General features: G+C 33.5%; 1 protein-coding gene across 1 annotated transcript in view; it reads right to left on the bottom strand.

The window, feature by feature from the left end:
• Positions 1–2,152: 2,152 nt before the first annotated feature.
• Positions 2,153–21,559, bottom strand: part of LOC130898492 (uncharacterized protein CG3556) — a 68,663-nt gene continuing 49,256 nt past the window's right edge. The window contains exons 3-8 of the mRNA XM_057807838.1: positions 11,864–12,131; positions 9,964–10,211; positions 9,562–9,722; positions 8,051–8,252; positions 7,540–7,887; positions 2,153–4,258 (exon numbers count right to left, since the gene is read on the bottom strand). Of these exons, the coding sequence (XP_057663821.1) occupies positions 4,197–4,258; positions 7,540–7,887; positions 8,051–8,252; positions 9,562–9,722; positions 9,964–10,211; positions 11,864–12,131 (1,289 nt within the window). The 3' untranslated portion in view covers positions 2,153–4,196. The remainder of the gene's footprint in view (positions 4,259–7,539; positions 7,888–8,050; positions 8,253–9,561; positions 9,723–9,963; positions 10,212–11,863; positions 12,132–21,559) is intronic.

Genomic DNA, 21,559 nt, shown 5'->3' with positions numbered 1-21,559 from the left:
ACTGGAAGACTCAGATGTGTCTTCACAGATTAACAGGAACTCGAGCTGGCAACCTTAAAGATATGGATAAACACCTATTTGGTTCATGTATAAATGATGAACGTCCACGTCGATTGGTGTACAAGTTGCAAACTAGAAATAATATTCCCCACAAATTTAAAATATTGGATTAGTTGATTTTTTAAGAGACACCTTTGTAATAGTCTACGTTCACCAGACGCCACTTCTTCAATGTATTGACAAATATAATCTAAAGGCTGACAAGTTTTTCAACTATGATGGGACGGGCACAGTGAATTCATTTTATTTTAAAACTTTCCCACGTAAAAAAAGCAGCAAGAGTTTGAATTGGGTCCGCCACCTGAGCGACGAGCTGAAATGAGTGGTTGGTAGACTTTAAAATTTTTCTATCCTGGTCCAAATAGTTCATAATTTAATCTAGAAAGGAATCACCTACTTTTTGACGGGCATGCAACGCACACAAAAAATATTGATCTTGCTCGAGATAATGGAGTGATTTATGCTTTTGCTTTTTACCCCACTGCTCTCACCGCATTCCACCTAACAAACCTAACCTAACCTAACCAAATTTCTACTTCATTTGGAGCTGAATTTATTTGAACTTTCCCAATGTAGAGCTCTTTCAATGGCTTCAGAAGAACAGGAATTTGGACTTCTGATAACAATGTTTTTACTGATGACGATTTTCTGCAGCTACAACAGATATTGAGTTAGTTGATCAAGATCAAGCTGCTAACGAAGAACTCCACAAGGAAATTACTGAAAATGTTAAATCAAAAGTGACGAGTGATGGATTGTCCAATCTACCACAATGCTCTTGGATGACAAATGTAGCAGTGCAAACCACATCATATCTAACAGCGTCTCCAAAAAATTTTATGCTCATACCGTTGAGAGAATAAGAAAAGAGCGTCTGAAAGAAAAAGAAGCCACGAAAGTCAAGCATGCAAAAAGAGAAATATCCTTAGAGTAGAACGTCTTGAAAAGAGTCCAAAGAACAGAGAAAAAGAGACATTGCCAATAAAGAAAATACTTAAATTCAAAAAACAATTTGATTCTTTAGATTAAGATTGTGAAGAGAATGCAGAGTGTTTATACTGTCTGTACTTCTATTCTAAATCAACTGAATGATGGCTATCCTGTCCATTATGTCACAATTGGACTGTGCTGACGTTGATATTTATAATGATTGATTTTTACGCTTGAAGAAAAAATAGTATATGTCACTCGGAGCAGAAGACCCATTATATGTTTCGCCCAGTTGGCACAGCCTCGGCATTGCAAGAATCTGGGCTCAATAATAATGATAGCCTTCTACTCCTAGTTACATAATGTACTATTATTTACTGTAGATATTTTTTGTAACCATAGTTCTACATCATCGACATGAAATTCATTCGGTCCCGCAGGTGGGGCGGAATGAGAAATCACAATATTTCAAAATATCTGAAATTTTTCCAAAATTTTGCACACTTTAACATCAATTATGAATTATTCGCTCTATTTGAAGTAAATTTGAATTTTCATATTTAAAAAACGAGTTTAAAGCTAGCCGTCTCGTTCCGTGCCGCCTTTCCCTAGTTATATTGCAACAGTACTAATACTGAGATCTTTGTGCGCGAAAGGGCGTGAATAAACTAAAATGTTTTATTTCCAGTGAACCTCAATTATGAACGTTTCTTCAGAAATACGGATAGAAAAGGAGCGAAGTTATTATTGAGGAATTTACCAGATAGAGAGAGCATTCTTGTTTCGCCCAAGTCATCGATTCTTTTTAGTACTAACAATAAAGTGTCATAATAACATCATTAATTTGGGAATAAACCAAACACCAGATAAAAAGCTTAGTCTTGATACTGAGACAGGTGATTTTCCTATGAAGTTTGATTCTCTGACCGATATGGTTAGTTATTTTACAGATGAGAAGATTACTTTTATGACAGATGGAGAGTATTTCCAAATGCGTTTGAATCCTGTCTTACCACCTGATTTATTTTAGAGCAATTGCATTCTTCACTTAGATCCTGAAGAATTTACCCAAAAGATGTACGCAATAATTAAAAATTGAGAGACAGTATAAGAGGATATCTCCTCTTGACTATAGAAGTTCAAGTATATTTGAATAAAAGACTTTGTCAAACTTAAGAATAGTTTATTACTGTCCGTAGTATTTAAAAGCCAGATATAATAAAAATAAATGAATTTTTAACAATTTTTCTTTGCTCCTCGTTAACAATTGAAAGAACTAATATGGTCTACAAGGCTATACCTATAAAAACATTTACAAAAAATTCAAAGTATTGTCTCATAAAAATGCATGTTATTAAATACTTTTGTTTTATATCTAAAAATTTCACAGGAAAAGTTCCACGACAAACAGTAGTTTGATATTAGATCTAATAGCGTTATGTACTACATTAAAATGTATAAATAAAAAAAATTGGTAGTGTACATGTGGTAAATACAGAGGATCTCGATATAAATCTATGTGTGAATATTTAACTCACTTCGTCAATATTTTACATTGCAAAATTTCTCTCATATAATGTGTTTATCCATTGTTGGTTCTGGTAGATCATACAAATAAATTAGTAGTGACAAATATTAAGACTCGATTAAGAAAAATGATCAAAACTATCAAAAACGTCTAAGAAAGAAGTCAATACTTTTTCCGAAGGATGATGCTGGCCCGAATTAACTAGGCGATATTTTGTTTCAACCTACAGACAATGCATCAGGGATTGTTGCGTGTGGAAATCGTTCTCTCACAAAAGCGTAAAAAAGTTACTCTCAAAGGTGTTAAGCTGGTGAGAGGTATCATATTTACCTACTGCGGGAACATTTTAGAGTGGGAGGAACCTTAAGCCACTACTTGAGGATATTGGGTCGAATCGAGAACCACTCCCAGGTTAGAGCGCTTGCGAATGAAATTAGAGGGCTAAGATGTTGTGCATCATTGTGAACTGCCAACCCTTCTGATTATTTAACGCGCCATCCCATAGCACCTCCCCAGAAGACAAAGTTTGTTGAGAGGTTAGCGACTCAAATTACAAGGCTACGACCTTGACATTGTTGAGAGATTTGCAACTCAAATTACAGGACTACGACTTCGACATTGTGCGTCGTCCAAGGACTGCCGACCCTTTGTTGAGAGGTTGATAAATTTCGTAAACAACGAGATAGTTCCCGAAGCCATAACACGAAAAACACTTGCAGAGCCCCGGTGTTGGGCTTGCTTGAATTAAATTGAATAGTTTGTTATTCACCAATAGGAGGTGCAACACGAACGTTTGAAGTTAACAACATGAATAAAATAGGGGCGTTCGAGATATGGGGCTATCGTAGAATCCTCAAGATCCCTTGGAACGTACATACTAGTAACGAAGAGGTACTCAGACAGCTGAATGAGTATCAAGAGCTCCTAAACATTATAAAAACAAGAAAGAAATTAAATTGGACCAGGCAGAGAGTAGAACAACTATTGCAAGTAGCGACAGATAGATAACAATTCAACCAAATTGTCATGGACGCTTAAACCATGCTTTCTGTATCCTGCATTGCTATGAGGTTTTACATCCGCCAAGTATCATATTCATGATGCTCGGTAGGCCAGGTAATAGAATCATTTATGGGGACTAAATGCTGTTCTTTCAGTTCCCATACCCAATCATGGGGATTAACGCCGTATTTGTCCCCTTAAAAGTTTCAGAAGAAATACCAAAAAATTTCCTGTTGAATTGAATTTTGACTTGAACTTTTATTTAACGATTTGTTTAATGTTTGAGGTAGAAATATGTGAATTTAATAAGTAAATATCTGTATCCAATTTTTTTGGTGGATGAATTGATAAAAATTTGTGTTTTCATTGGATTGATACTCGATGAAATAAATCTTTGACCTGAAAGATTACAATTAGAATCACACGATATTATTTTATAATTTCGACAAGTTCTATATTTTATTTTAGATATTACATAAACAATTAGAAAAATCTTCTCCATAAAATTGAATACTCTTTTCTTCTTCACGCCAAGCCAAAAGCCAATAAAGCTTCCAAAAATTTGACGACCACAAAGCTTCAAAAATAAATAAAAAAGATATGATCATGGCACATGTAAATTAATATTGTAAATGTTCATCAAACCGAAAAATAATGTATGTTCCACAATATTTTTTTACAATTTCTTATACCAGAAGAGATAATGGTCACCCTCTTCGATTAAAAGATCGTCCACACCTGAAAAGAAACAATTGTTTAAATTCAATAATAAAAATCGTCAGTTACCGATTAAAGGTAGTCACGCACTTGTCATCGGACGGAGCGTTCGCAACGGACGGATCGGATTTACTTCAACTGCTGTGCACAAGGTACGTAAGCTTGCTTGCTGGCAGAAGAAGAAGAGAAAGAGCATGAGATGGCCAGAAAGCCCTCAATTTGGGTTCTTCAAATCAATTAGAAGAGACAGGAAAAAGTACTTCAAATAATTTTCATTATTATTATTACATAATAACATAATCATTGAAATAAATGCATAGTTACATACTGGGAAGGTCATCCTCCTTCCTATCTCTTCCCAAATATTGTGCCTCAGATTATATAACTCTTCATACTCCAGCACGATCACAATTAACTGAGCTCCATCCATCTCAGGTAACAATCGAGTTATAATAAATAATATATAGATAGACGACACGGGGTTCAACACGTGCTAAACGTCGGACTGAATATTTTAGCTACAATCGGAGAGAAAGAAGGGGGCGCGCAAATTCCAGGAATTCCTGATACTGTTGACACTCCGTACGGATAATTCGGAATGAATGTACCTTTTCGGATTCTCGTCGGCATTGCCGATCTCCGGTACGTTCGATTTGTGCGTGAGCTCCGTCCGATGAGGACAAGTGTGTGACTACCTTTAATGAATTATGAACGAAGCGACGAAAAGGACGTGCTCATCATTGACGGTAAGGGTGAATAGAATGATATATTGTAGAAATCAACTATATTAAATTTTACAGATATTAATACACATTTATCTTTTATTTAAGTGAATATTTTGTGATTGACTAATAATTGCAAGCACTTATATATGTTTTTAGGGAAGGGCAGCTGGGGCTACAACCTTGGGGCCTCCAACAAACCATGTATATTTAAAAAATCCATCCATTTTCTTGTAATTTTCAAATGGTCTTTGTATTAGAAATGTTTAAAACTAGTGTTATAACAAGAAGAAAATTTTATTAAGTATGAAAATTTAGTTATAATTCAAATAATGAAAATTAGAGCATACGGGGTATCTCAAAAACTTTGTTAATATTGAAAATGTACGATTAGTTCTGCCATATTATATCTTTATTAGTATAGTTGTTGTAGCATGACATTCGGTTTGTTACGTTTTTCTTCAAATATTTTAAATATTCACTTATTGTGACTCAGTAGTCACTTCTATTCTAATTCTTACATTAGAGTTTTTGAAAAAATTAGTTGGTTATCGATCTCCCACTTCATTCGGGGAATTTAATAAAACCTCGGTAAGTATTATAAATCGCTTTCTATTCTGTTCGTTCTGTTCCCTAAATAAATAGAAAATACGAGTTTACACGAAAACTATTATACAAAATTTACTTAAAACAAAAGGAAATTGTTAAAGATAACTGGAATTTTGTGAGCACTTTGATATAAAAAGCAGAGTTAAAAAGATATTCAAAAAACTTATCAATGAATATGAAGGATAATATCACCACAAGTTTTACTAATTTTAAATCTATTTGTTGTAGAATGTAGACAGATAGAGAACGATGTCAATATTATTAAATTAATAACTTCAAAGTTCATTAGAAAAAACCAGCTTCTCATTAACATCTTGGCTTTTTTCCATTGTTCTTTCGTAGTCGATTAGTCTCTTCAATTCGTGAAAACTACGGTACGTTCTTGTTTCTTATCATCACAATCTTGTTGTTTCGACTACTTATCTGATAGAGAGCGACTTAGAATACACACCGAGGTTTCTCGAATGGAGTGAGAAGTCGATAACAAACTAATTTCTTCAAAAATTCAAAGCTGGAATTCAAATAGAAGTGACTACTCAGCCACAATACGCGAACAAATGAAAATTCAAAATATTTGAAGAAAAGCCGAATGGCATGTTACGTAGTATAATTTATTGTTGTTAATTGCATTTGTATCACGTACAATGCTGCATTTACAGCCGTAAAATTATTAAATAAACTGCCCTTTGATACCTACTATACAACTTATATTTGTACTATTTTAAAACACTCATTACAGTTTAACAGGTTTATTCCATCGGAGTCAGTCAAAAACACATATTCTTATGATAAAAAATGTCGTCAGTTATTTTCTCAAAAGCACAGTGAAAATGAAATTTGAATTCTTTGTATTCTTCAAATTACTGACCATCTGATGATTATCCATCTCTGGACGTGTTAAAATGTTACTATTTTAGTGAATTTTTCAATTTAAAAACGAGCCGTAAATAGCAATTTGTGAAATTTGGTGAGTAAGCTGAATGTGTGACCTTGGAACGACCTCTGATAGTACTACGACTCCACAGTTGCATTTGAGGCCTTTAATAAGCTCTCAATACGCAACTGCTCATTTGAACGATTAAGTTTTCGTTTATTTTTGAGCTCGAAGAACATCCCGATCTTTCACAGCCCTTTACTGACTTTTATTCACTTCTAAATCGCTCATATTACTCATAACAGTCTCCAAAGTTACTGCACTAGAACCATCGACATTTTTTTAACATTTAGTGGACTAGTTCATCAAATTACTGAGTTTTGTCAATGCATTTACGATGTCAAATCCTTCTCTTGACGTGTTAAAATGTTACTATTTTAGTAAATTTTCTATTTCAAAACGAGCCGTAAGTAGTAAAGCGCTAAATTTGGCGAGTAAGCCGAATGTGTGACCTTGAAACGACCTTTGGTCGTACTACGACTTCACAGTTGCATTTGACGCCTTTAATAAGCTCTCAATATCCAACTGATCATTTGAACGATTAAGTTTTCGTTTATTTTTGAACTTGAAGAACATCCCGATCTTTCACGGCCCTTTACTGATTTATATTCTATTCTGAATCGCTCATAACAGTCTCCAAAGTTACTGCCCTAGCACCATCGACATATTTCAACATTTAGTGGACTTCTTTGGTACTTTCTCGTTTTCAATTTTAAATAAAACTCAATGTTAATGCACTGTTCAAGTTCTATATTTTATTGAAGATTGCAAAGGGATTATAGCACCAGACGAATCGGAAAGGGTTCAAATTATTCACTGCTAGTCTCAACACATGAAGATATGGAAAACATAGTTGACATGGGTGCATAATACGTAACTGCTATTATAAGAACCCATTTTTTTCATCACACATTTCACACCTTGTACGATATGAAATATTTCTAAACTAATAATATAGAAGCATTTTAATTCCTATTATAAAAATTAATTCACTGTATTTTTTTAACACACTTAGTATGAAATATGTTGTTATTTACCCATGGGAGCGACAAGTTGATTAGCTGGTGGTGTCAGAGGATCAGGTAGCTCTGGTAATCGATACAGCAGCCAATAATGGTAGCCCATTGGTTCCTCTTTGTAACCAGCAAGGGTATGAACGTAGTGTCCGTTAGGCCATTCTGATGCTTCGAATGCGAAATGAGGATCAAGTTCCATAGCTAGCTGCATTATGTTGTAGAAAGATGTATTTCTAGGTGCAGTGACGCTTATTGTTGCATTTTCAGTTATATTCGAACCTACCCACAAAGTATACGTTACCGTTACGTTGCGGATCTCAGAATCGTTGCCATGGTTGGAAAGAGATTTTGTTAGGCCGTCGATTTCAACTGAAATGATAATTATAAGTGAGAAAAAAGGATTATAAATATTGTTTTGGAATTAAATATTGGCGAAATTGTGTTTACTGGCTTTCTATTGCTATTACTTTCTTTCCATATTCTAAAACATATATTGATATATTACGAAGCTGATAAGTATCCATTATGTTACCGTGATTGTCCAAATCGCTGTCATACTTTCCGCAATCAATATTTCTAATATGTCCAAGGCCTCTTTCTGATAATGCCAGAACAACTTCGGCAGTTAAATTGGGATCTGTGAATGCTCCATCTGGGTCCTGTTTAGATTCTATATACGCTTTGGCAGCACTTCTATTCCAATGATTATTTATTTCATTCATGTCTTGCAAAGCCTAAAAACAAATATTCCGTCTACAAAGTGAGGAATATCCCTATTCTTTGTGCCTGGTATATTGAGTAGTATAACATTAAAAAATGCTTCTTTAAAACATCTCAATCAATATTTATTTGAAATTTTATATCAAATTTGATATTTTTTTGGTTATGCAAAATAAACTAAGTAGAAATACATAATTTTTCTCATACTTTTACCCAATCTTTCTATTTTAAAGACAAATGATGAAAATTTCTTACCATAAATCATTTATATTTATACGACTATGTAAGTTAACTGATCATATTTGGTTTCCACATCTTGATACAAAGGTTGATATAAATCAGACAACGAATTTGCATTAAGAAAAAATGCAGCGTCCAAATTAATTTATTAAAAGGGATTCGAAAAAGGTTTACTGTTCAAATTGATATCCATACTGATCAATGCATTTAAGGAAACGTTTCTCAACGGAGAGGCAAGTCCGACGAGGCATGTCAAGCTGTCCGCATTTTTTTTTCAATTGCAGTTCAGAGGTCATGGAGATTGCAAAAACGTGCTGCTTGGTAAGTCCCCATAGGAAGAAATCGCAGGATGTCAGGTCACATAACCGAATCTTCGTCTGCCTATCCATTCTCCTGAACATGAACATTAAGGTACTCTTACACAGATACGCCTAGTGAGGCGAAGTTCTATCCTGTATGAAATGATGGTTGTTCGCGAATGTTGGAGCTTGAAGGCTGCTTCGCCGGACCATAAAATGGAAAGCTGGTACTGTGGGTTATCCTCACTGAATCTGCGATCGAAATCATCCTCGTGACCTGCTTGAGGGGCGCGAAAGGTAAACTTAATAGTACATGCGTTTCAGCATTCGTCGTAAAGAGCGATTGGATATTTGGAGTTCTCCCGATAGCCGCACTGCAGATTGGTTCGGCTGCTCAACTAACGCCAGCGCCACTGTTTTCATATCTTCCAATCTAGCCATTTTTTCATGTAAAATAGTCTTCCACTCCATCCAGACACTTTTATTATTCATACTTCGCAATTTCCGTGGTGCATTGCTGGAATGTAAAATTTAGAAAATATACTTGAATACGAGTTCTGATTTTGCAACTTTGAACGCGTATAACTCAGAAACGATGGGTCGTATGAGAAAATTTTTTCATGTGACAGCATTATTTCCACTCACTTCCAAATTTTTTGCATCTAGTACCAAAATACACTGTTCGGTCCTGTTTTTTTTTATTAGTAAGACAAAATCGAGAGGACTCCACCAAACATTTACCTGAATTTAAATAATATAAAGGGAATAAAATAACAGGACTCACCTGTAACGTCAGTGCTGTATTGTATAAATTACCAAAACCGCCGTCTTGTTGTTGTTCTCGTGCTAAGCTTATACTAGGCCTTCTTAAAGAATGCTGTAGGTTTCGATGCCTGTGATCTTTAACTATACATCGCAATGCTAAAATTGTCATTGCTACTGTATCTACAACATAAATACTATGTTTTTACCACTTTTGTTTATGCTACGGGTTCGATAATAAGTCGTTAATACTCTTCCAAGATAAATCAGAACGAAAAACGATCAGAAATTACTAAGAAAATTAGTAGAACTAGGAGGAAAACTTATAAGTAAGTTCCTACAAGTAAAACGTACATTTTATCATTGCTGCACGTTAGAAAGTCCCATTTCCCACGTAAAGATTTGAAAATAGAATACAAATTACCTATATTATGGTCCTTTGCTGTATTAGCAATATCCAACAATCTTCTGATTTGCTTCTTTCTTACGTGTGCTCTAGCTGTGCACGATGCCAGAGTAGCGTAAGCAAACTCAATATCATGAATTGGTTCATGGTGTTGTAAACTACCGATTAAGTCGTGTCCATGAAATTGTCTAGGATCAAAGCACATAGCCGATAGAGCCAGACAATATTGAGCTAGTTTTGGAGGTGTTATTGGTACTTCATGGTGTCTGAATAACAAAAAAGAGCAGTGAAAAAAAATATATAAGACTTAAATTGAAATTTCAGTGAATCAGTGTTTGCTTATCTTCATAATTAACATAAAAAGTACTATCCATTTTTAATTTTTAAATGAAACTGAGAGAATGAGGAAAAAGACAAGACGAATGATCAGGTGAAATAGAAAAATAGTCATTTCTGTTTCAAGAGAAGAAGAGAAATTAGAGAGCTGTTTATATAAATTTATGTCATCTGCGGATATAATTTGTGAGGATTTACCAATAAAAGTAAAAAAATACAGAGTTCACTGATTAGCAGCTGGAAAAGTCAAAACAACAGGTATGTTGATCTAATTCTTTAATTGAAATTATTGAATTGAATTATTCAGAACAAAATTTGAAGAAAATCAGACAATTTCTTCGTTTGATTTTATCTCTAGTAGAAGTAAGATATAAAATATTATCAAAATTATTTCACGTACACTTATAATGAACCAAAAATACCCAAATTGAAAATAACATAACCACAAAATATTTATTTTGATTTTATTCAATAATCATGGGAATTTAAGACAGCCTATAATGAAAGAAAATTAAGACACACAGATGGAAATTTATAGAAATTGGACTGCTAATTTTTGTGTTCCAATTTTCTTCTCTCTCAGATTGGAAAATGGAACTAAGAAAAAATTTGTCATTTAATTTTAGCGTTATTATATCCTATATGAAAAAAAACCTGAAACAGGTCGATTTTTATTCTTAAATAATTGACAATTAACAGTGTGAAGATATTATGCCTCTCCAGCATTCCCCCTGAATTATAAGCACCTCCTCGAAAATTTTAAATAAGAAAGGGAATCGTGTGGCACTTTGTTGAAAAGGGATTTTAGTATTCTGTTCAGTAATAAAGTTTTTTTTTCAAATTTGGTGAAATCATAACCGAGAAAATTAATTTTTAAAATGGAAAATTTTGATAATATCACTATCCCAGAACTTTACGTAGAAAGAAGATAATAATGTCGCTTGATGTTTAGAATTTTGTATGACACCAGGGGTTATTTTGTTAATTTCTTCAGTTATCCTAACATCGAAATCAGAAATATTGTCTGGTGTATTAAAATATACTTCAGATTTTAAATAACCCCATAAGAAGTAATCGAGGGGAATCAAATCGGGGAATCTAGCCGTCCTTTCGATCTTTCCACGTCTTCCAATTCACCTTGTTTAAATAATTTTAACTGTACGTGCAAAATACGGTAGAGCTCCGATTTGTTGATAGTAAATGGATCGATCTATCTCATTTGGATGATAACATCAGTAAAAAGTCTTTGTAATGTGGGCACTAAGAAATTAATAGAAAAAAATCTAGATAAATAGAGAAATCTCACCATTAATTATACCCTCAAAAAAATAAGGGCGAATAATTTTATTGTTAATGGTATCAGCCAAAACGTTCAATTTTTTAGAATATTTAGTGTGAGCTTTACAGATCTACTGAGAATATATAAACAATTTTAAAAAGTAAGATTCACTTTATTCTTCAGCAGCAATTTCTACAGTTATATTTTATCCTATTTTAAAATCTGTAGATAGAATCCTAACTAATAAATACCGGTACATATATTTTTTCAATATTCCAATTGTGATTAGAATTATAAACTTACCTCCATAATAACACGACAATCTCCACTTCCATCTGTTTGAAAGACAGCTGCATCTCTACAGAATCCATCGTCTGCTTTGGAGATTCGTCTCTTGGGGCTAGCTGTAGAGCAGTCAATACTTTAGGGGTATCATTTCTCCAACCCCAATCACTTTCCCTCTGTGTCACTAGCCACGATAGTGCCTTTAGGACTCTCGACGTTTCGGGTCCTTTGTCTTTCTCTAGGGAATCAGTCGGTGTGGCGGTTGTACGCAAAGCCTCTGTGGTTTCTATTAGTGATAGAAAAAAACTTAAAAGTTCTTAAAGGACAAATCATAATGATCGATTTAGAAAAAGAACGTATAGAAACTTGCAATTTAGTACATATTCTTAATTATTTATAAATGAATTATTAATGGATCTAAATATTTTTGACTTTAGGTCTCTTCTGTTTCAAAATTTCTTTTTGGAAGAAAGATTGAGATTTCGATTTTTCTTCAAGTCTTTATCAAAATATGATATTGACACCGACAATTTGCTTATTTATATTAATTAATAGAATACCGACATCATGAACATCAAAATAAGAATAAAATCAAAATAGAAAATATTATAAAAATGTGTCAGATAAATGTGACAAGATTCGCAGACCGTTAACAATGACATTTTCAAAGGTTAGTACTTCGTTTTTTAAAAGGTCAATACTGACTACATCACTATAATTTGTGAGAGGATGACCTTATATAACGTATAATATTCTTTTATTGTTCAAAAATTTAATATTTGAATCGATAATGTAGTAGTAGTATCACGGTGAATAGATGTAGTAGCTAATTTTGTACTGTTATTTATGAAACATTAAACAATCAATAAATCTGCTATGAGAAGCGACAGATATGTGTCAAGTTCTCTATTAACTTGTAATCTCTTATCTACTTCGATGTGCCACTAATACAGATGCTGAAATATGTTTGTAATTCTCTTAATAACACGATATTAGGTTCGTTCCAATATTTATAAACGCCCCCAATAGCCGTTCCATGAACGGTCCTGACTAGCAAGTTGGAACAAACATATCATCTAACAAACTTAAGAAAGAAAGCAAGAAAGACTCTACATCTCATTATTCTGCTTTTAAAATACGAAGACTATTCCCAATGGAAGCTATTTTTCTGAGGTCCTTTGTCGTACTTTCGAGATACTCAAGCCTTTTAATAAAATAGACAGGAAATTCGTAGATCCGTAGAGTAGATTTGCTATTTCCGTGGCATGTTCCTAGAATCTGTAATAGCGTCTAAATTATTCTGGCTCAAGATCTGACCCATTTTTTTTCTTCCTCTATTCGTTTTTCTTTGACATACACAAAATCAACAAAGCCGCTGCTATTTCTCGTTTCCTTGAAGACATCTTGAATAATGTATATGTTGAATAAAAACGCTACAGCTGATAGCACTGAACTGAAATCATGAGATGCTAACTGGCTTAAGTCACTCTCAGAACTAATAGAAATCGCCCGTGTTAACAGTCTGAGGGTACTCTCGAGATTTGCCATGGCGAGTAGCTCTCCGAGAGAGGATTAGGGTTAATTTCACTCTCACGTGTAAAGGTCTCCGCGAGAAACTCCGAGAGCACTCTCGGCGAGTTCCTCTCACGTGTAAACGCACCTTAAAGATTAACGGTAAACTTATAAATACAATCAGATACGCAGATTGGAATGCAATACCTTTTAAACGCCATTGACAGAGTGGGAAGAGAGATGGGTCTAAACATTAATTGTTCTGAAACAAATTAAATGATATTTAGTCGCTTGCCATACCATGACACACAGCTACATGTAAACGGACAAACGATTCAAAGTTTCAAATATTTTTGTTGCTAGATTACTGAACAACTGGATAAGGAAATAAAATGTAGAATTGAGGTCGCTCGTACAACATTTTTTAAAATGAGATCACTCACACATAATGCGTGATAGTCGGTTTAGTATCCTCCGGTTGATTATGATAGGTAAAGTTGAAGGTTGTAGAGAAATTGGAAAGAGAGAAGCCTTTTGGTTGAAGAACGTTAGAGAATAGACTGGGATAAGAGAAGCAGGACAGTTATTTAGACTAGCTCAAGATAGAGAGAGTTTTGCTATGCTGATCGCCAACGTCAAGGGGACTTGATACGGCACGTTAAGAAGAAGAAGACTACATCTGATTCTCTATCCATCCATCCAGTTCGCTATTGATGTGGCATTGGCGCTTCGAATGTTTGTATGTAGATGACTAATTTCATTTTCAGTTTATTAAAATTTATTTATTCCGCTAAATCAAAGAAAAAATCTTAACAATGTTGTAGTAGGAAGAGCAATATTACTAATATTTTATAACACGAATGTGTTTCATTTATTTTTTCAAACAATTCTGTGAGATGCGAACGAATTTATTATTCTAAATCTGAACACGGAAGGGCCCTAGAGGCGAATTCGAGACGATAAATTTCTTGTTGGATACGAAGGTTCCTTCAACTTTTAATACTCCCTGGAAAGAAAATTAATGGAGGTTGTACGGAACAAATATAAAGTTGATAATTAATATTATTACGCCATTATTTTGTTATATATTTTTTATTTGCGCTGAGATGAATCGTTAAAAAGGCAAATATAAACGAGTATAACTGGCGTTTTATCGACGTCAAGTGTACGAGGTCTGGCTATTAAATAACGAGACTGGTTACGAAAAAGGGTTTTATTATAAAAATTAATCTACATTCAAATGCTCTTTTTCACTATAACCCCTTCCGCTCTCCACACACCTTTCCATACTTTTTTCTATTCATCGAAGTAGTGCTGGAAGTCTTCTTTGGTGAGAGTTTCTTTATCGGCGTTTACAGCCTCGGCAATCATCCGGATGCTCATTCGACGATCTGACGCACAATTTGGTTGATTTTAGTCACTGTTTCCAGAGTTTAAACATCACAGGGCTACCTGGGCTATGGTTATCTCAGTATGAACTCGGCCCTCACTAAAGCGCTTACATCACTCAAAAACACGGGCACGAGATTGAGAATTGTCCCTCTTGCAAGAATTTATAGCACTCAGTCGGAATTTTTTTTCAATTTAACGAGAAATTTGAGATGGATACGTTGCTCCGGTGTTTCGTCACACATGATTTTCGGCACGAGAAAAAAACACGTTCGTTTCAAATCGCTACTGCCTAAATACTATAATAGTAAAGGAATCGTTTTTCGAGACGTGCATAGACAAGATATTTAGATACTCAATGTACTACTCGTTTTTTACTCCACTTGTCAATGGCGCAATCTATGCGCGTAGTTTCATTATTTAATAGCCAGATCTCGTACACTGTGTCTCATTTTGGTTGACAGCACTGTACTATTATTAAAGATATAGACATGCGGTTTTCGCGACCCTGTATCATTTTTTTTTGTAAAAGTTAAAACCGCAAACAAAAATAATCCAACTACTTTTGTTCCTGAAATACAAGGTGAAAAAAAATGTTCACTTTTGGGGTTGTTATTATTTTTCAGATCCTGTATAAGATAGAAAAAAATGAAAACTTCTTATAATAGATATTTTTACAAAAAAGTCAGTGGCGTATTTATAAATTTTTTTAGAGAACTGTTGTTAAGATTGAGAACAAACTTGGTATTTTTTGATTGTGTATATTGTGACGTAAAATTTTTGCAATTTTTTTTCTGAATACATTCATGTATCACAACCTAATCTTCAATAAATTTCAGCTCCAAAAATCAGAAAAATCCATATTTATGTTTGTTTATTTAATAGTAGGCCAAGAATTTTTTCACACATGCATTTAATTAATATTTTCTTGAAACGTCAAGGGATTTAAACTTATCTAATTATATTCTATATATAAACTCGAAATATCACTCTTTTACATAAACTTAAAAATGTTGAAAACAAGAATCGAATTAGAAAATGAATTACAAAAATCTAATAGAATCGTTCAAACTTTCGTCCATTTTGTCTTATACATAAACCACATACAGTTTCAATTCGTCTTAAGGCAATTAAATTTTTAAAGGGTTACCTTTTTAAGTTTCTGAATGCTTCTTAGGTTGAGGCTCTATATTATTATGCAGATTTTCATAAATCTTATTTTTTAAATCATTATTTCGTAATATATGTAATACAAAACATGAAACACTAACCAAACTAAACTAACTAACCAAATAGGCCTTGTTGCTGTGGTTCAAAAGTAATATGTTCGTTTTTTTGATACCAATGTCTTGTAAATTTGCCTATTAAATATTCCGCTGCTGCTTGTATGGTATTCGTCAGACCATAATACCTTTTTTGCAAAATCCGAATCTTCATTAGATTTGGTTAAAAACCAATTTGAAAATTCCAATCGATTAAATGGATCGTCAGGTTGCAATTCTTGAACAATATTTACCTTATAAGGTTTAAAGAGACAGAGAGAGAGAGAGAGAAAGAGATTATGCTCGACGTAGAAGCCTTATTTCTTAAATAATTCACATGGACCATGTTTCTTCATAAATATCTTTGTCTTATGATAAATTTTTCTGTATAATTCAACGTAATTTTTGAAGAAGACACTATTCGAGAATTTCCTTAGGTGAGATAAAGATCGCATGTTCTTTGCAGATATACGTAAACCTTAAGTGAACAAAGGTTTATTTTGATTATTTTTAATACGCCTGAGAGGAAAAGAAGTAGGTACTAGACTAGTTAATTTTTTTTATGAATCTAGAAAATTCGAAGTCTACATCTCCAGTCAGTTGTTTGCAACGGTGTTTGAAGTTTTGAAAACCTTTTTTCAAGATCGGAGAAACCTGAATTATTAAAGACAGTAAAGTCGGTGGATTCTGGATCATATCATGACACGACATAGTCTATAGTACTAGAACTGGTCTTAGTTATTCTGGTTGGTGCCGTTATTTGCATGACCATACCAAAAGATTAGCAGCATACCGAAAATAATACAAAATCAATTTTGGAATATATCTATCTGAGATAAACTTGAATTCACTGAATAAATGAATATATTTCTCATACTATCAAGATTTTTGATTATGATATCTCACTTTATAATTTATATATGGCTATAGAAACAGTTGATTAAAGTGAAAATGCTCGGACTGGCAAAGGAAAGATATCTCAACTTAGTGACAGGCAATGTGAAACGGAATAATCCATGCAAATACTAACGACATCGGATATAAACTGACCCAATTAGTAGGATCACTGAACACGGCTTCGATGTCAGAAGATTTGTATTTCCCAGTGGACAAAATATTACATGGAGACTGGAAATAAATATTGAATATGTTAAAAGCTTCGAATGGAAAAAACATCGCGTTGAAATCCTCTTAATTACTTGAAAGAATAAAGGGATAATGAAGTTACGCTTGTAATTTTTTTTTCATTCAAATTTCCATTCATTCATTAATTTTTATATTTTAGAACTAAAAATTCTGAAAATGAATGATACGATCTTTCGTTTTTGTGGAAATGCTTTCGTTTTTTGCACTACCCAGTACAAAATATCAATTTAATATTAACATTATTCAGTTTTCTATATCCGTAACTTTCAATTCATCGGTAAACAAGATAACGAGAAAAACTTGGTATTAATGGAATAAAAAATGTTGATTATTGCGTGTTCATAACAAAAGGAAATTGATATATATGAGGGTTTTCACTTTTTTGTAACTTACGGTGTGGAAGCTATTTATGGAATGTTATTACGAGTATTTATGTCTCCATTTTAGAGAATTATGATAAAAGCTTGTGGTAAAAACGCCGAGAAAAGTCATTGAAGATAAGTTAGAAGACACGCTATACGGCTTCAGACCAAACAAAGGGGTAATAGATGCGAACTCACTAATAAGACAAAAAACCTATAAGGAAATCAGGAGAGACGCATCTTTGCTTCATAGATCAACAAAAGGCTTTCAATGGGATAGGAGCAGACGAGACAACAATAATCGGATTCAAAGGACTGTATAAGAATACAGCAGGATGCATGAGAGTATGAAAGAAGCAAAAAAATAAGCAACATAGTACAAGTTGAGATATTGGAATAGGAAAGAGGTCAAAGTGTCGGAAATGGCATATGTTGATGATTTAGTACTAATCGCTAACGAAGAACTATAAACGAAAACTTAAATATTAAAAGCTCAACATTGAGATAAATGAGAAGAAAATAGAGATAATGATTATAAGCGACGATAAAAAAGTGGAACAAGTGAATAGCTAGGCTCAGAAATAACGGAAGAATCGAAGAGGAAATAAAGAAGAAAACAGAAGTAGCAGAATAACTCTTTGAGAGTATTAAAAATACCTTGCTGGCAAATAAAGAGAAAGATAGAAACAAATTTTCTACAAATTGGTCACTCATATACTCAGTTTAGGGGCAGAAACCTAAATAGCATGGAAATGAGATATCTGATAAAGATAGATGGAAAAACGAGATTGGGCAGGATAAACACATAGAGGAAAAATCTAGAAACTAGAATAGAAGCACAGCTAAGATGATTTGAACATGTTACAAGAATGGAAGAAAGCAAAATGGTTAGACGAGTATACAAAACAAGAGCAGCTGAAAACAAACAAACAGGAAGACCAAGAAAAACATGAAATTAGAAAGTTAAGATTGCAGCAAAAAATATTTAATGAAATAGAGTAAAACGAAAAATACTAGATGGAAAAGGGTAGAGGAGACTTCCCACACACACCTAACAACCGCAAGAGTAGATAGGCTTAGGATCAAGTTACTTAGTGTGAAAAAAGCTGAGACCCATCAACTTTTAAACTGAACATGGTTCATATATAATATTTTGAAACTGAGTAATTCACGCAAGTCCGACGTATCATGTTTAATGAAATACCTTATGTTTTCAAATGCTTCTTAAAGATATTTAAACAGCGTGATGCCTAGAAATTAAGCTACTCACTGAATATAACATTTTTCTTCAAATTAAGCCTAAAAAATAACATTAAATAATACCATAAAAAGTGTTAAGGAAAATACTGCTTGACTATCTTATTTTCACTTTGAAATTTGGGACTTATTAGCAAGCTCTCCCTTGTTTAATTCTACTATATTCCACATTGTTGTCATTAGGATTAGTAGGGTTTGGGGTAAATGAAATAACATCTTCTACTACAAATATGGTTCTGTGTTCTGCTATCAATTCCTCAAGTTTTCCATAATACAATTATCGTTTTTGATATGATTTCATGGCTTCCAATGGTACAGAGTTTGATTAATGAATACAAATAAATAATTGAGGTAAAATTAACTACTATACAAACAATAGCATTCATGGAAATTACTGTTAGTGTTTATTGGTTTGAAGCTTTGGTGTTATCCAATCTGTTATTTACAGGATACTGGCATGATATTGAAAGATTAGTACCAATCAAAAACACCTGGACAAGGATGCTGAAGAGAGAAATAATATTCATCATCAAGAATACTAGGAAACTGTTTTACTTCAAGCACTGCACTATATAGTAGAAAGCAGTAGAGCTGCAACTGGTTTTCTTCTAAACGTAAAACATCGTAGACAACATCTTCAGTTTTCCCAAGAGTATTGAAATTAAAGAAATTGTGAATGGAATAATTACGAATCTGTCTGTATAATGATGATCGTCCTAAGTGTATAGATTTTCTAGAGAGATGTAACAATGCAAAAAAATTTCAGCTAATTATTACAAAGATTCTATACTATTGATTGGACAAAACAAAGTGTTTTTTTGTATTGAACACTTACACAATTTTATTCAGAAGGTAAGAGGTTTATAGAATCCACTTAGAGGTCTAAATAAACTGCCATCCAAACTAACCGAAAGATAAGGTGAAATGAATAATTTTGCAATCAGAGAAACTTTCAAGAAGTTTTTTTCTCATCCATACACATAGAACATTGAGAGTTAAAGAGAGAAATGCTTTATTGTCAAAACATTGTTACAATTTGTGAGGAAAAGCTTCTGAAAACTGAAAAACAAACATAAAAATAACTAAATAATAATACAAATAAAATTTCAATATACAGAAGAAAATCACGATGAATAACAAAATTATAGGGCATGCCCGGAATTAATTATTATTAGCATGGAAGTCGTTTACAGAGTAGAAGGCACTTTCCAGTAAGTACGTCTTCAAATTATTGCGAAATGCGGTCAAAGATGAAATCGATTTGATTTCAATTGGCAAGTGATTGTGCATTTTTTTTGTATTGTGAAATATTGAGCCCTTAACTAATTCTGAACGTGGAGTAGGTAGTAAATGTCGTGCTCCGCGTTCCTAAGTGGATAGCTGTGTGAAATTGGAGAAGCGTGCTTACGAATTAGTCAAATGGATTCAAAGATGAATAAGAATTTTTAATCTTTCAAAGAAGTACCTGCAGTGAGCCGCTCAAATCTAGTCGCACCTCACGTACCACAGAAGGGAAGGGCATATCGGAGATGCGACGTAATTAGGGCATAATGAACTGTTAAGGAGGTGGATAATTTTTTTTAGCTGATTTTTGCGCAAAGCAGGAGGAACTTAATTTTTCAAATAAGGTGTTAATATGTAACTCCCCTTTCAAGGAATTGTCCACAACAAGCACAAAGAATTTTACAGATTCAACGACGTTAATGGTAGTGATATTTAATAAGAAAGGCTGCAATGTATTTCTATATGATAAAACTTTAGTTTTAAAACATTGAGACAGAGAAGATTAGGATCGGACCATGATTTAAGGGTGATTAGGTGACTAGATATGGTTTTATGAAGTGCCGTGAGATCAGTGTTGCTCCAGGAGAAATTAGTATAGTCTGCACGAAGACATAGTTTACCACAGATGTCTAGATAGGCGATGTCGTTGATAAACAGAAGAAAAAAAAGGGCCTAATACTGAGCCCTGAGGCACTCCACATTCTATTGGGTTGCAAGATGAACCCTTCTGTTTGTTTGACATAAGCTATGCGAGAGGTGTTCTCCTGAAACCATAGGGGTGCAATTTTTTAATTAAAATATTATGATTAACACAATCTAAAGCCTTGGAATAAATCACAAAAAGTTGTTGTAGTGGAGTGATAGCTGTTTAAGCTAGAGTAGACATTATTTAGGAGGTAGAATATAGCATTATTTGTGTATTTCTTACAAATTGATGGGTAGTAAGTATTTTATATCTGAACGATAATGATAAAAGTCTCTAGTTGATCATTTGTAAGATATATTTGAGCACTATAATACAGTAATCACGTTAGTCTAATTATGAGCTTTTTTTGTTTTTTTTTTATTTTAGGAAAAAAGCTTTAATTTTGCGGCGAAGTTTAAAAGAGTGGAAGTACTCTTTCCTCATGACTGACACCTGACTGTTAATGAATGAACGTATTTGAAAGTTTTATGAGTTGGCGAAGTGTTATTTCTGAGAGTTTAATTATGATGCAGCATGAAAAATTGCCGAAGTTTCAGGTACGCGAATACAAAACAAAAAACTCGTTATTTAATGTTTGGCATAAAAATTAGCATCTGGTAATTACCTACTCAGAATATTTCGCAAATAAGGTAAAAATACCGAGCGAGAAAAAGTTTAAGAAGTTAACTTATGTTGAGTTTATGGCGTTTTAAAACTTTTCTGTGAAATATATGGGCACGTCAACGAATAACGCAAACTTGGCCCATTATCATAAAGCAGATGGTATATTATCATGAAAAAATTGCGTCAACTATTT

Source organism: Diorhabda carinulata, chromosome 10, assembly GCF_026250575.1.
Source record: "Diorhabda carinulata isolate Delta chromosome 10, icDioCari1.1, whole genome shotgun sequence".
Classification (NCBI taxonomy): domain Eukaryota; kingdom Metazoa; phylum Arthropoda; class Insecta; order Coleoptera; family Chrysomelidae; genus Diorhabda; species Diorhabda carinulata.
The sequence above is the reverse complement of the archived record's forward strand: the minus strand, read 5'-3'. Positions and strand labels throughout refer to the sequence as shown.